Genomic DNA, 17,451 nt, shown 5'->3' with positions numbered 1-17,451 from the left:
CATGTAGCCATCTATACACGGCAGGAGGCCGCACGTAGCCATCTATACACAGCGGGAGGCCGCATGTAGCCATCTATACACAGCAGGAGGCCACACGTAGCCATCTATACACAGCGGGAGGCCGCACGTGGCCATCTATACACAGCGGGAGACCGCACAGTGCCATCTACAAACAGCGGGAGGCCGCATGTAGCCATCTATACACAATGGAAGGCCGCACGTAGCCATCTATACACAGTGGGAGGCTACACGTAGCCATCTATACACGGCGGGGGGCGCACGTAGCCATCTATACACAGCGGGAGGCCGCACGTAGCCATCTATACACAGCGGGAGGCCGCACGTAGCCATCTATACACAGCAGGAGGCCGCATGTAGCCATCTATACACGACAGGAGGCCGCATGTAGCTGTTAGAACCCTCCTGTTAGTTTTTTCTATTTTTGCTGGTCACATGACTTTTTGCCTATATAATCCAGCTCCGCCCTCCTGGCCTTGCTGGATTTCAGTGTTACATTTACTCTTAAGCTAGCCAGGTGCCTTGTACCTTACTCTGTAGTTTGTTTGGTCTTTTGACCTTTAGCACTTCTGTTTGTTTGTTTGTCTTTGCTCTGCTACAATTTCTGCTAGGTGTCCAACTATATCCCAGTCCTTAGTTCTTGTAGGGACCCCTCCCTTATATCTATAGGTCTGCGTTCAGACTAGCCGAGGACTTAGGCGGGTCTGTTCACAAGGAACAGGTCCCCCGCTGCATCGTAGGGAATCAGCTTAGTCCTATTGTAGGGACAGTTTTCCTTTCTTTCCTTAGTGTTTGTAGCAGTTCATAACAGTAGCCAGCTACTGTATACACAGTAGAAGGCCGCACGGTGCGATCTATACACGGCGGGGGGGCGCACGTAGCCATCTATACACAGCAGGAGGCCTCACGTAGCCATCTATACACAGCAGGAGGCCGCATGTAGCCATCTATAAACAGCAGGAGGCCGCACGGCGCCATCTATACACAGTAGGAGGCCGCACGGCGCCATATATGCACGTAGCCATCTATACACAGCGGGAGGTCTCATGTAGCCATCTATACACAGCGGATGGCCACATGTAGCCATCTATAAACAGTAGGAGGCAGCACGCCGTCATCTATACAGAGCGGGAAGCCGCACATAGCCATCTATAAACAGCAGGAGGCCGCACGACGCCATCTATACACAGCAGGAGGCCGCAGGGCGCCATATATACACAGCAGGAGGCCGCACGTAGCCATCTATATACAGTGGGAGGCCAAACGTAGCTGACGCGCCCCCAGGGCCGTGGGGTACTCGGCAGCCGGGCCTTGTGGCTGCTTTTGGGGAGGATATCACGGTGGCTGGCCCCGGTCTGTGGCCCAGGGCGGTCAGTGCAAAAAGGGGAAATAAAATAGATCGAAAAGTTTGTGACGCCACCTGTGGTGCCTGGTGAGGATCACCAGCGCTGCAGCAGTCCTCTGAGGCAGATGTTAGGGCAGCTTTAGATAGAACGGCTCCCCACAGGTGGAGCAGGCCTCAGGGCAGTGTAAAATATATGGAGGTGCGCTGGGCGTTGTAGTGCAGGGAAGGAAATGGCGCCGGTGAAGGAAGAGACGGAGGCAATTCAGTGCAGTCGTCCAGGTTTTTACTCACAGTTCTTTTAGGCAACCCACAAGTGCACGTTACAGGTGAAGGCCTCCCACGTCGGGCTGATTTCACCGGGCAGGGGTTCAGTCCTTCCTCAGGCAGCCTAGGAAATGCCTGGCAGAACCCCACTTTCTCGTGTTCCTACTTTGACCATCTTCACACTAGGTCCTTCTCCCTGCTGCCCTGCGCTGCCCACTCTCAATCCCGCTCTGGTATGCTGAAGTCCTTCTTGTACGTCGGATCCGGGACCAACCTGACCCCCTGGGGATTAGAATGCGGCAACCGATCCCTCTGACACCTGGCAGATTCAGGGTGTACGGGTGCCGTCCTGCACGCGCCGTACCCCCTGGGATCCCTTCTTAGAATGGAGCCTACTCCCTGCTCCCCTCCGGGGCCTCTATCCTGGGCCCTACTTGTGGAGCAGAGCTCCAGCTGAGCCTCTGCTCCCAGACAGTCCTTACTGACCGTTTGTACTGTACTGACTGGCTTTACATTCTCAACTCCCACCCTAAGATGGCTTCCCATTATATACCTACTCTATAAGTGCTCCCTCTAACTGCTTCCTCCACCCACACCCACTATTGGTTCCCCCTATCTTTGGGTTCCCCCTACTCCAGCCAGGGCCAGGGCTCAGCGCCACATTCCCCCCCGGTAAAACACAGCACATCCGCGGGCTGGAACAGAGCAAAACAAGGATATTATTGACATGCAAAATTTTTAAGATGCATCCGCATATAAGATCATAAACACAACATTTCTTCCCTTTATGGGAGGCACATTCTCTTTAAACGTTACTGGTCACTTTCCAAAACATTATAAGAGCACTTTCATATTAAACAACTTTCAAAAGAGTTCCTGCACCAGGATGCAACAGTAGCAGTATGAGGGACCCGTCTGCAAACCCTCAACGTAGGCCCTGGGCGTGGCTGCAGGGCATAGATGATCCAGATACTGGACCTCGTCTTCCGCCACGCCAAACGGGTTTTTGTTCTGAGGTACTATGTTTCAAGTATAAAACCAATAGGGTGCACTTTAAGAAGTGCTAAACTATTTATAATGTCAATGTCCGGCTGCTCACGGTCCTCAGCCTGTACACCCTGACGGGTAATGATAGAAAACTAAACAAACTGCAATGCTGCACCCTGACGGATGACTATATACATTTAGTCTCAAGGATATTCCAAGTAATGGAATCCCCGCCTGGGATACTCCTCATCTTTCCCTGACCCAGCCGAGGCACGAGGGACTTCCTGCAGGGGTGTGTCCTTGCTGACATAGTACACCTGCAGGGCATACCAGCCACGTTCACCATGATGCCGGGTGAACGTGACATGGTCTCCCGGATACAGGTTCCGGTCAGGATTGCCTTCCTCCAACTCGAGCTCCACGTCCCGCCGGTTGACGAAAATGTCCCTGTTAAATTCGGGACTGCGGATGAAGCCCCACCCAGCCTTTAAATTGAACTTCACGATGAGGCCTTCCTCATGGGGGCTGGGGAGTTACGCCTGGCGGAGTTACGCCTTTGTGGTTGTCCCAGCATAACTCTTCTCCGCCGCGGCAGGCAAGCTGGTATCGGGAGGAGTGGGCACTTCTGCTGGTCCTTGTAATGGGCGGACCAGTCAAAGACCGGTGCGCCATAGAGCCACTCCAGGGCTGGAGGCGGAGGTGGCGGAAGGGCTTCCAGCAACAGGCCTGAAGCTTCAGCACCCGGGAACAGAGGTTCTGGACGGGCGCTATACATGTGACTTTCCGGTGCAGAGTTCGGGGGCGGCGTTTCCGGGACGGCTCTAGATGGGTGGTTCTCTGGTTCTGCGCCCGAGGGTGGAGGTTCCGGGCTGAACAACTGTTCCCACCAGGGCACGGCAGTATATGGCGAGGGCAGGGGAAGGATTCCTCACAGCCTCCTGGTTCTCCGCGGACTCCGCCGGGGCTGGAACTCTACTGCTGGTTTCCGGTGCTGCTTTCCGCCGTGTTGTTAACTTTTTCAGCAGCTCACCTTTCCATTTGGCGACCGCTGCCTGCTGGGCTCACTCGACCTGCTGGCCCAGCTCGAGAACCTCACTCTCGAGGAACTCCACATCCTCTGGGGACAACTTCTCCATTTCTCCCTCCTGGGTGAGGGGGGTCACTCGGTGCTTCGACAGGCTAGAGGCGGAGGCTGGGCTTTTGCTTCCTTCCATCCTGGCTGCCGGGTGTGGTCTGACCAGACAGGTTGAGACCACACCCTGTCTCCATTCCTTCTTTCCGCCTCCTCTCCTCTTTCGGGGGCGGTGCCATGGCCATTTGCTGTCGGTCACTCTCTGTGACGGCCCCCCGCTTTGACGGACACATCTATGCGGACAGTCACTGTTGCAAGGGGCAGGGCCATTCTGGGACCCGGCCCACGATGGGAGGCTCCATTTTGTTGTCATTTAACACGCCCATAATGGCGCCCATTCTTCTGGGGCGGGCGCCACATTAAGGGCAGAAAACACTTCTTTAGGCACACAATACCCGCAGATGGTCACGCATCCTGTTCGTGACGCCAGTTGGATGACTCGCCCCCCAGGGCCGTGGTGTACTGTTTGGGGGTATATCACGGTGGCTGGCCCAGGGCAATCAGTGCACAAAGGGGTATCAATTATTAGTAAAAGTTCAGAGAGTTCGTGACGCCACCTGTGGTGTCTGATGAAGGTCACCAGTGCTGCAACAGTCCTCTGAGGCAGGTGTCAAGGCAGCTAAAGATGGTACAGCTCCCCACAGGCGGAGCGGGCTTCAGGGCAGTGTAAATAGATGGATGGTGCCCTGGGAGTTGTAGTGCGGGGAGGACAAATGGCGCCAGTGAAGAAACAGACAGAGGCTGTTCGATGCAGTCGTCCAAGATTTTACTTACAGTTCTTAGGCAATTCACAAGTGCACTTTACAGGTGAAGGCCTCCCTCGTCGCGCTGCGTTCACAGGGCAGGGGTTCAGTCCTTCTTCAAGCAGCTTAGGAATGCCTGGCAGAACCCAACTTTCTCGTGTTCCTACTTTGATCGTCTTCATACTTAGTCCTGCTCACCGCTGCCCTACGCCGCCCACTCTCAATCCCGCTCGGGTATGCTGAAGTCCTTCCTGTACATCGGATCCGGGACCAACCTGACCCCCTGGAGATTAGAATGAAGAAACCGATCCCTCCTGACACCTGGCAGGAGCGGGGCGTACGGGTGCCATCCTGCACGCGCCGTACCCCCTGGGATCCTTTCTTTAGAATGGAGCCTACTCCCTGCTCCCCTCCGGGGCCTCTATCCTGGGCCCTAACTTGTGGAGCAGAGCTCCTGCTGAGCCTCTGCTCCCGGACTGTTCCTCTGAACTGCCCTCACTACTGATCATTCTGTTCTGCTACCCTAATATGGCTTCTTATTATATACCTACTGTATAAGTGCTTCCTGTATCAGCTTCCTCCACCCACACCCACTATTGGTTCCCCCTACCTTTGGGTTCCCCCCTACTCCAGCCAGGGTCAGGGCTCAGCAGAAAACTACATTGCGTCTTGCCCCTCCTGCTGGCCTGGAGCAGTGTGGTGTTGGATGTAGGTGTTTGGGGTTCCATGCAGCATTCCTATCTTACCTGAGAGAAGGGAGACACCACACCTCTGGGTGAGGTGCAGCATCTCTGTGGCAACTGAACCCTCAGGGGCGCCACACAACCAGGCTCTATAAAGGGTTATTAACCAAATAATAACCCATAAATAACGCATAGGATATGACCACTGGCCCCCTGAGATTCTGAGAACAGGGCTCTGCAGTCTCATCTTGAATGGAGCAGAGTTGTGCATACATGGCCTCTGCTCTATTCATTATCTATAGAGCTGCTGAGTGCTGGGCTTGGCTATTTCCATCAGTTCCATACACAATGAATAGAGCAGAAGTCAAGCATGCAGCCCTCTAATCCATTCATTGCTGAGCTGCAGAATCCTGTTCTCAGGATTGCTGGATTCCCAATGGTCAGTCCTCCAACAATCAGTAATTATCCCTTATCACCTTATCAACAGGATTGGGGATGACTTAATTTATTTGGGGAATAACTCTTTAAGATCAAATGGCCTCTGTTCAGCGTATTCACCATGATGCATATGTTGAACAGTTGCATCCTATGGTTGACAAACAGTGGTTGCAACATCCACTGTAAAAAAATAGTAAATATTTTAAGTATGGAATAGTGCAGTCTACTACAATATTCCATACTTTTATTTGTGGTATACTATCAGACACCAGACATATAATTTAATATAATATATACATGGTTGGCTCAGCAGAACCGAATCCTAACGGAGATGTAACCTGTTGCTCAGAGCCCAAGTCTCCGGGGGTGCCATGGCCAGACTGCCCTCACCATAAGCAGCATGCCGAGCAGCGAGGGGGAGCCCAGACATATTTCTTGCACAGGGGCCCCAAGCTGTCAGTGTCCGACCCTGCTGGCACCAATCCCACAAGCTCAAGTGATATTCTCAATATCAGCAGTTACGTACGATCTTTGCGGTGGTGCATAAGCTATAGTTCAAAACAGACATTGATATGAAAAAATGTGGAAAGCAGCACTCACCAGATAACCATAATCCGAACCTCACACCTCCGTCTTCAAGACTTCTCTCGTGCTGCGCCAGTTCTCTGGAATGCTTCACCCCAGACGATCCGACTGATGCCTAGTCCCCACGTCTTCAAGCACGCTTTAAAAAAACATCTCTTTAAACAAGCCTACCACCTCAACTACTCAGTAAACTAACATTCCCTATTCCCTCCTTCTAAATATTATTCAGAATCTGCACCCTACTATTCATCTGTCTCCACACCCTCCATGCACACAATAACTGCACTCAATACTTGAGTATTGCACTTAAACATACAGGCTGATGACCGGATCATGCAGCTTTATATGAAAATCCCTACTTATTATAATTGCTAGACCTGAAATAACAAGCACTTTTCACTTATTGTGTCCCCCCATTCCCTTGTAGAATGTAAGCTTGTGAGCAGGGACCTCACTCCTAATGTAACTGTTTAAAGTGTCTCACCTTGTATTGAATTTAATGTTTGTATATGTCTCCGCTTAATTGTAAAGTGCTGCGGAATATGTTGGCGCTATATAAATAAAAATTATTATTATTATTATATCTTTCTTGGCTTAAAAGTCCTTTATTCTATCATATATGGACAATCCTCTCTCCCTCCCCTGCATCTACTCCCTGTTTCTACCTGCTTGCCGCATGTTTTCTTGGATTGTCCATACAGTGGTGGCCAAAAGTATTGGCACCCCTGCAATTCTGTCAGATAATACTCAGTTTCTTCCTGAAAATGATTACAATCACAAATTGTTTGGTATTATTATCTTCATTTAATTTGCTTGCAAGGAAAAAACACAAAAGAGAATGAAGCAAAAATCAAACCATTGATCATTTCACACAAAACTCCAAAAATGGGCCAGACAAAAGTATTGGCACCCTCAGCCTAATACTTGGTTGCACAACCTTTAGCCAAAATAACTGTGAACAACCGCTTCTGGTAACCATCAATGAGTTTCTTACAATGCTCTGCTGGAATTGTAGACCATTCTTCTTTGGCAAACTGCTCCAGGTCCCTGATAAATGAAGGGTGCCTTCTCCAAACTGCCATTTTGAGATCTCTCCACAGGTGTTCTATGGGATTCAGGTCTGGACTCATTGCTGGCCACCTTAGAAGTCTCCAGTGCTTTCTCTCAAACCATTTTATAGTGCTTTTGGAAGTGTGTTTTGGGTCAATGTCCTGCTGGAAGACCCATGACCTCTGAGGGAGACCCAGCTTTCTCACACTGGGCCCTACATTATGCTGCAAAATTTGCTGGTAGTCTTCAGACTTCATAATGCCATGCACACGGTCAAGCAGTCCAGTGGCAGAGGCAGCAAAGCAACCCCAAAACATCAGGGAACCTCCGCCATGTTTGACTGTAGGGACCGTGTTCTTTTCTTTGAATGCCTCTTTTTTTTTCCTGTACACTCTATGTTGATGCTTTTTCCCAAAAAGCTCTACTTTTGTCTCATCTGACCAGAGAACATTCTTCCAAAACGTTTTAGGCTTTCTCAGGTAAGTTTTGGCAAACTCCAGCCTGGCATTTTTATGTCTCGGGGTAAGAAGTGGGGTCTTCCTGGGTATCCTACCATACAGTCCCTTTTCATTCAGACGCCGATGGATAGTACGGGTTGACACTGTTGCACCCTCGGACTGCAGGGCAGCTTGAACTTGTTTGGATGTTAGTCGAGGTTCTTTATCCACCATCCGCACAATCTTGCGTTGAAATCTCTCGTCAATTTTTCTTTTCCGTCCACATCTAGGGAGGTTAGCCACAGTGCCATGGGCTTTAAACTTCTTGATGACACTGCGCACGGAAGACACGGGAACATTCAGGTCTTTGGAGATGGACTTGTAGCCTTGAGATTGCTCATGCTTCCTCACAATTTGGTTTCTCAAGTCCTCAGACAGTTCTTTGGTCTTCTTTCTTTTCTCCATGCTCAATGTGGTACACACAAGGACACAGGACAGAGGTTGAGTCAACTTTAATCCATGTTAACTGGATGCAAGTGTGATTTAGTTATTGCCAACACCTGTTAGGTGCCACAAGTAAGTTACAGTTGCTGTTAATTACACGAATTAGAGAAGCATCACATGATTTTTCAAACAGTGCCAATACTTTTGTCCACCCCCTTTTTTAGGTTTGGTGTGGAATTATATCCAATTTGGCTTTAGGACAATTCTTTTTGTGTTTTTTTCATTGAAGACAAATTAAATGAAGATAATAATACCAAAGAATTTGTGATTGCAATCATTTTCAGGAAGAAACTGAGTATTATCTGACAGAATTGCAGGGGTGCCAATACTTTTGGCCATCACTGTATATGATGGAATAAAGGACTTTTAAGCGAAGAAAGATCTGGTGAGTGCTGCTTTCCACATTTCTTCATATCGATCTCATATAACTTTAATTAGCCTATGAATAAGCTTTCATGCTTAAAAAGGTCAGTTTTATTCCCTCTCCCTTGTTCTTAATAGCAAAGACAAGAGAGCTGTATGAGAACACCAGAAATGCTATTTTCACCAAGCACAAACAATTATCAACAAGCACAAACTATTATGATGTGGCCTTTCGGGAAACAATTTTCCCCAGGGATCACACGAGAGACTGTGACTGTTGTGGAGGGACAAACCAATACACTGAAATTAATTCTGCTAAATATTAATATTACCATATAAATAATAATTTTATATTAATATTAATTATTAAGTAATTGAATCACTTAATATTGAGCAGCATTAAAGGGAACCTGTCACGTCCTAGCTACGATCTACACTGCCCCCATAGCGTTGTTAGTGATGCAATGTGCATCACTAACAAGCTGTTTTTATGAAAATCGGTGGTAGTATAATGATGTTATAACCTTTTATATACTTTATCTTACCTGCTCGTATTCAGTCATAGGGATGTTATTCTCAGATTCAGTCATGGGCTGCGCCACGTTCAGTTAGTGCTGACGCCGCCCATGACATTTGAAAACTCATCCTGGCAAACGCTAGGTTTGAGGGGTGCATGCGCATTTGCACACGTCGGGCCGCTGGTCCGCTGCATGCGCACTGAGGCCAGCGGCCCGACGTGTGCAAATGCGCATGCGCCCCTCAAACCTAGCGCTTGCCAGGATGAGTTTTCAAATGTCATGGGCGGCGTCAGCACTAACTGTATGCGGCGACCGCCCATGACTGAATCTGAGAATAACATCCCTATGACTGAATACGAGCAGGTAGGACAAAGTGTATATAAAGTTATAACATCATTATACTACCACCGATTTTCATGAAAATAGCTTGTTAGTGATGCACATTGCATCACTAACAAAGCAATGGGGGCAGTGTACATGGCAACTAGGACATGACAGGTCCCCTTTAAGTATGCTGACACCCCCCTCTAAACCCTATGAGCATACACACAGCCCCCTATATACAGTATGAGCCCACACAAAGTCCCCTATATAAAGTATGCGTCCCCACACATCCCCCCTATATACACTGTGAGCTCCACTTAGCCTTCCTTTATACAGACACACATCCTACATATTAAAAAAAACACATACCTTGCTCCCATTCCCCCCGCGCTCTGCTCTGGGCTTTGCTGTGTGCACTGATGCTCTGCACAGCAGACATGGATGTGGCCTGTAAGCCCCACTTCGCCAAGGTCTGATCTAGAACAATATACAAGTCTGCATGGGCAAACACTTGGCAGTTTATTGTTGATAAATGTAGAATAATGCACCTAGGACGAAGTAATCGTATTGCCTTATTCACATTAAATGGAAGTTTACTTGGGACTACAGAACAGGAGAAGGACTTGGGTATTTTAGCTACAACGTAAGCTGAGCATTAGTACTCAATGTCAAACAGCAGCTGCAAAAGCAAACAAGGTTTTCGGGTGTATAAAAAGAGAGATAAAATCCCCAGATCCCAATGTATTATTACCCCTCTATAGATCACTTGTAAGACCACATCTTGAATATGGGGTAAAGTTTTGGACTCAACATTTTGAAAAGGTTATTGGAAAGTTAGAGTCAGCTCAAAGGCAGGCAGTCTCTCCTATAATAAGGCTGAGAAAGTTTATTTTTAACTTATAAAAAAGACGTCTTCGAGGAGATTTCACTTATATGTATAAATACATGTGTGGTCAATACAAAGGACTGGCACATGACTTATTCCTTCCAATGACCTTACAAAGGACCAGGGGACATTCATTAAATGTGGTAAATAGGAAATTCCAGCAGTTAAACAGGAAAGGGTTCTTTACGGTTAGAGAAGTCGGACTGGGAATGCCTGACAGCATGAGGTAGTAATGGCAGACACTGTAACAGCATTTAAACAATGGCGGGTGCTATAAATAATCTAGCGATAGAAAATGTATAACTGGTCAAAAATGGCTGAACTTGATGAGCTTATGTTTTTTTTTCAAACTGTTGTATGTAGCTATCTCCAAAGACCTTGGCATCTCGGCTTCAACAGTTTGAAATGTTAGCAAGAACATTTCAATAACATAACATGGATAGCACTCGTGTCCATGTTATTCAAGGAAACAGTGCACGTCAGATTTATTTTCTTCAGACAGCGTCTGTCCGAGGAAAAAAATTGCTGCATGCCTGAGTTTGATCTGATAATCGAATTGCACTCGGCAATGCAAGCCAATGAGTACGTGGGAAACTTCGTACTGCACTCGCATGTCATCTGAGTGCGGTCTGATTTCCGTGGCCTCACAGAATGGAGAATATGGACAAATTTTTTTCATCTTCTCCTCATCCGAGAGAAATCGGAGCACGCTATGATCACACTCTAATCGGAGTTTGATCAGAATGTCATTTGCATTATCGGCCCGATTCTCTCCGATGAGAGAATCTACTGCCGTCTGCACCTGCCCGTAGCCTGACATGTGATTGCAGGATTAGACAACATACAGTACAGGTTTGTTTGTAATCTATGTTCATGGAGACTTCCTTCAAAAAAGCTGTATACACAATATGGGAATATATTTTAAAGGAAGATTATTTGAAAAGTTGTTTCATTTTGTTATTTTAGATATATGGAAATCAATTACCCCAAACCAAATTTTCACTTTTTAATCATTGCCATTTATTAAAGGGCTTTTTTAGTAGGTTCCTCTGGCAGTATGGAAAATATCTGGATTTGCATGCTGAAATTTTAGAAACATTGCTCTTGGCTATAAATGAAAACTCCAACAATTTTTCAGACGTCAACCCTTCTGACAAATGCTACAATTACCATATTCTTGTCTAGACCAGTCTTGCCTGCAAATTTGAAAAAGCCTTAACAATCATTCTCTTACATAATCATATCATGTAATTTAGCTCTGATGCATTCACTAAAAGAATGGTATGCATTATATTGATGATTGTCTAAGGTGAAGTTCCCACAATAAGTATTTGTTGCATTTTTCGATGCAACATTCCTGTACCAGTTATTTTCTTTTTTCATTATGTTTTTGAGTGCATTTTTTACTCGTTTTTTGTGTTTTTTCGACTGCATTTTTTGTCTTGTATAGGTATGTCTTATCGTAAATAAAACTGCTTTGTTTTGGATACTCCCTGTTACTTGGCTTTGATAAACCTCTATTGTTAAAGTCTTGAGTGAATTACAAGCATTCTTAGTGCATTTCCACTCAATCAAACTCAATAAAAATGCATTTGCGTTATTGCCTGTGGATTTTCTTCATCTCATTCAAATCTGTGGGAAAAATCCGCAAATAAAACACATATTTTCCTCAAGAGAAATTGACATGTTGCAGATTTGCTCCATGGGTCAATTTCCACAGCATAAAAAAAAGCAAAGCGGACATGATGTTTCAATAAATCCCATCCATTTTGCTGGAACTGTAAGACGCTGTGATTTTTAGCACAAAAATCTACAGCGGAAAAAACGTACTAAATGTAGAAACGTAGAAATTTTAGGCTTAGATTAGAAAAACACATTAAATTGTCCCAATTAGTACCACTTTTGCCTATTGTCTGTACAGCCAGCAGTCATATAATCTTTCATACCTGACACATTATAACATATCTGTTACAATTTATGACTTTACATGTATACATTAAATCTAAATGTCTGGACCAATATGTACATACTGGCTGATGACCGCATTATTCAGCTTAATATGAAAACCCTTATTTATTATAATAATGGCTGGATCGTGCGTAACAGCAAGTTTCACCTATTGTGTCTCCCTATTTCCTTATAGATTGTAAGCTTGTGAGCAGGGCCCTCACTCCTCCTGTAACTGCTGAAATGTGATACATTGTATTGTTTTTATTGTCTGTACATGTCCCCACTTAATTGAAAAGTGCTGTGGAATATGTTGGTGCTATAAAAATAAAAAATATTATTATTATATTATTATTACATACGGTCATGGCTGAAAGTGTTGGCACATTTGAAATGGTTCCAGAAAATTAAGTATTTCTCCCAGAAAATTATTACAATTACACACGTTTTGTTATACACATGTATATTTCTTAGGTGTGTGTTGAAACCATACAAAAAAAAAAAGAAAAAAAGACAAATTGGACAAAATTTCACAGAAAACCCCAAAATTGGCCAGACAAAATTGTTGGCACCCTCAATTAATATTTGGTTGCACACCCTTTGGAATAAATAACTGCAGTCAATCGCTTCCTGTATCCATCAACAAGCTTCTTACACCTCTCAGTTGGAATTTTGGACCAGTCTTTTTTGCAAATTGCTCCAGGTCTCTCATATTTGAAGGCTGACTTCTCCTAACAGCAATGTTAAGATCTCTCCACAGGTGTTCAATGGGATTTAGATCCCCATTCATTGCTGGCCATTTCAGAACTCTCTAGCGCCCCGTTTCCATCCATTTATGGGTGCTTCTTGAAGTATGTTTGGGGTCATTGTTCTGCTAAAAGACCCATGACCTAGGACACAAATCCAGCTTTCTGACACTGGGGACTACATTGTGACCCAAAATCCTTAGGTCATCTTCAGATTTCATGATGCCTTGTACACAGTCAAGGCACCCAGTGCGAGAGGCAGCAAAACAACCCCAAAGCATCTTTGAACCTCCACCATATTATCATCTTGAAAATGATGTCATCATCCCAAAACATCCTTTCAATTGATGAGATAAGAAAACTGTCCAAAATATCAATTTAAATTTCCTGTTTTGGAGACATATTGCTTTAAATTTCTGGTCTTGATGCATTGATGTCTTCCTTGGTCTACCAGTATGTTTGCCTTTAACAACCTTCCCATGTTGTTTGTACTTGGTCAAGATTTTAGACACAGCTGACTGTGAACAACCAACATCCTTTGCAACATTGCGTGATGATTTACCTTCTTTTAAGAGTTTGATAATCCTCTCCTTTGTTTCAATTGACATCTCTCATGTTGGAGCCATGATTCATGCCAGTCCACTTGGTGCAACAGCTCTCCAAGGTGTGATAACTCCTTTTTAGATGCAGACTAATGAGTAGATCTAATTTGATACAGGTGTTAGTTTTGGAAATGAAAATTTACAGGGTGATTCCATCATTTTTTTCTCAGAATTGAGTGATTCCATAATTTTTTCCCTCTGCTTGGTTTGAAAAAAAAATACTCTTACGGAGTACCACATTTTTAATCTTGATTTCTTTTAGTGTTTCTTAAAGTTCTAAAGTTGCCATTTGAAATGACTTTAGTTTTGTGCCATGTCTGTGATCTGCTTTTTTTCAACAACATTAAACAACTGAATGAACATCCTCTGAGCCCGGTGATTCCATAATTTTTGCCAGGGGTTGTAATATCCAGGTTACAATGTAAGGCCACGTTCACACATTCAGTATTTGGTCAATATTACATCAGTATATGTAAGCCAAAACCAGGAGTGGGCGATAAATACAGAAGTGTTGACGTGTTTCTACTATATTATACTTTTCCTCTAATTGTTCTACTCCTGGTTTTGGCTTACAAATATTGATGTAAAATACTGACCAAATACTGAACATGTGAACATGACCTATTTACATTTAAATGGCCCTCTGCCCTCTGAAGAAACGGCATGAAACATGTGACGGGGTGGTGGGACACTGGACCTGTCATATATATGAGACCCAGGATAGGACTTACATACAGACAGGTAACAATACTAGTCCATTTGACAACGCATGTTTATATATGCCGACCTGTATAAATAACACTCCATTGGTTTTATGGTAGCAAGCACTTGATATGGCTATTAGCATGTTAGTTGTCAGTATGACACATAACCTGGATATTACATATATACTAGGAACAGTCTTACTCTTATGTGTCCCTCATGTTAGGCACTGTTTGTTTTTATATTTATGTATTTGGTGTATTTTATTTAATTAAGAAACTTTGACATTTTAAATGAATTCTGAATACTCACTTTGTATGTCTGGCCATACATATGTACATATTGATCCAGACATTTAGATTTAATGTATATTTCAAATGGAATAGATCACCATTTTGGACTCATTATATTGATTTAATTAACATTCATACAGTATAAACCATGGTTGAACAAACACAATTTGGCACATCTAATTTATAAAAATTCTTCTTCCAATTCAAAAATTAACATTCAATAAAATGCAAGTGACTGCATCAATTCACTGACCTCTCATCCATATTGGTCCCGCCTGACAGTCCTTATAGAGAATCGCATTTTTGTTCTTCCAAGTGAAGTACATTTGAAAAAACATCCACAGAATGCAGATTACCATCATGACGGACAGATAAATGAGAAAATCAAATTCATAGATGTCAACATCTTCAGTGAACACACAAGTTGCCAAAGCGCCACCGAAGAGTAAGACATTGGAGCCCACAAGACCAGAAAAGAGCCTTCCACCTTTTTTCCACTCATCTGTATTCCTCCTCTGTGTATCAGGTCTACTGTCTTCTCTCTGGTCACTAAAGGTATTCAAGTCTTGCCTCATTTCCATGGTGATTCGATCACCAATTAATTAGTAGCTATGTTGAGCTCTCTTTGGGTTGTCCTACATTCTCTTGCAACTCCTCATCTTCATCATTCTGTTCTCACTAAATTTCTTTGTGCTCCATTCATTCATATAAACGTGTACTGTCTCATTACTCAAAGCAATGTGTGGAAGTTAATAGCAGTCCAGGGAAGTAGCACTTGGGAGGAGTTACCTGTGACCAAAGGTAGTCTGAGCAGAAAAGAATCGTAGGAGGAGAAACAAATAATTTCCAAAAATATTTACTGAACATACATAGAGCTGCCAGGTGATAGTGCTGGGGGTGAAGGTGTGGTGCAGGTGTGTTGCAACATATTCGGATTATATATGTGTTCTCCTTATATAGCTTTGACATAAGCTGTCAGACTTTGGCATCATATTTGTATTCTGAAATAAATGAACAGAGTGACATTTATTGATCCATGCAGAACTACATCGTATTATTTGTATGGATTTTGACACTTGTGTAACCCCAGTAAATATTTGTCAGAGTTCACTGTCTGCAATTTCACTGGATGTTTTACAAATCAAGATTGATTGAAATGTCTGAGACTTCACCTAAAATAAGTTGTCTGATTTAGAAACTCCACTTCATCCTGTTATAGTATTCTGAGTTATGAGGCAGTCCCTCATGTCTAACTCCGACATGAGCGTGATATCTCTAATGCAATTCTCTATCTTCTGAGAAACTGGCACATCTGTGCGTTACATAGTGACCATTCATTTTTATGGATATCATCTAATACTTTATTCCAACACACTTTATTTATTCTACTTATTTCTATATCGCCATTAATTTCCACAGGACTTTACAGACATCATCATTGCTGTCCCCATCCATTGGTGCTCACAATGTAAACACTTTGATTAATGTTTTAGGGGTGCTACTAACAAATGACATTGAAAAGAACCCCAATTAATCAAATTAAATCTAAACCTAAAAATGTCTTACCTACAGATGAGCGAATGTTTCAATATTCGGTTCGGATTACGATCGTCGAATTTGTAATATTCACCGATTTAGTCGTTGAATATTCGCAGAACATTACCAAACGCCGTAGGATTCAATGGGGGGCAAAAAATTGCATATACAACACCTTCAAATGGGCCCAAAAGCTTCCAAAACACATCCAATTAGGGGTAGACACCTGGAAAGTGCCATCAATTGACCCAGAGAACAAGTACTATAATTATTATTATTATTACAGCGAAATTTATTCCGTGGCACTTTACATATGAAAAAGGCTCACCGTCGGTGACTCACTGACTGGTACAAGAGGAGAGAGGACCCTGCCTGCAAACAATCTACAAGGGATGGGTGAGGATACAGTAGGTCAGGGTACAGCTAGTCGTGCAGCGGTATGCTGGAGCGAGGGTTACCGCAGATTGTAGGCTTGTCATAAGAAGTGGGTCTTCAGCTTCCTTTTTAAGGTTTTCCACGGTAGGTGACAGTCTGATGTGTTGGAGTACAGTGTTACACAGTAGGCGAGATGTACGGGACAAATCTGCTGAGAGCCTAAATCACGGTAAGCTTCCAGGAGCTCACAACTGAGCAGATTAACCCCTGCACCCATTAATATGAAGGCGCAAGGCTTCTAATGACTGCAGGAGTGTGAGGAATCAGACGCTGCGGTCTTCTGGCTCCTCTCTGTCATGGTAAACCCATGACACCTTGCAAGCTTCAACACAATGTTCACAAGGTAGACAGCAGCGGTGGTCAGTCGCGTAGACAACGAGCTAACTCCTTTATAATGATAGAGGTCACCATCTCCGTAGCTTGCTGCTGGTATTTTTCGGTGGGAATGAGCTCGTCTCCAACCAGCCTGGAATATTTCCAGTGAATTATGGCACGACGTCATGGCGTTAGCACTGCACTCAGTACCAGAAGCAAAGCCATCCACAATTTCCTTTTCAGGAATTTTATGTGGTAGACTGAGTGGCTGCCCAAACAAAGGAGCTGAAGACACTGAGTGGCAATAGGTGCAAGTTTCTTCAGCATGTTAGATATCAGAGCCAGGAGAACAGAGAGCAGCACGGTGGTCAGTGGTTAGCACTGCAGCCTTGCGGTGCTCGAGTCCTGAGTTCAAATCCCACAAAGGACAACATCTTCAAGTAGTTTGTATGTTCTCCCCATGTTTGTGGGGTTTTCCCCCAGGTTCTCCGGTTTCCTCCTCAGTAAAAAAGCAGCCATACAGGAGTGTTCACAGTTCAGAAAATTAGGGCCTGACACCACCATTTCCGTGGTCAACAGATTGGAGATGATGGAGTTC

At 44.5% G+C, this 17,451-nt stretch overlaps 1 protein-coding gene across 1 annotated transcript in view; it reads right to left on the bottom strand.

The window, feature by feature from the left end:
* The window catches only part of LOC141272874 (proton channel OTOP2-like), a 273,399-nt gene extending 258,015 nt beyond the window's left edge, over positions 1–15,384 (bottom strand). Inside the window, exon 1 of the mRNA XM_073684013.1 lies at positions 14,821–15,384. Coding sequence (XP_073540114.1) covers positions 14,821–15,148 — 328 coding nt within the window. The 5' untranslated portion in view covers positions 15,149–15,384. The remainder of the gene's footprint in view (positions 1–14,820) is intronic.
* Positions 15,385–17,451: the final 2,067 nt, after the last annotated feature.

The sequence above is a fragment of the Phyllobates terribilis genome, unplaced genomic scaffold (assembly GCF_046119375.1).
Source record: "Phyllobates terribilis strain yellow unplaced genomic scaffold, ASM4611937v1 Scaffold_5__5_contigs__length_657084704, whole genome shotgun sequence".
Lineage (NCBI taxonomy): Eukaryota > Metazoa > Chordata > Amphibia > Anura > Dendrobatidae > Phyllobates > Phyllobates terribilis.
This window is presented reverse-complemented; position numbering and strand designations above follow the sequence as displayed.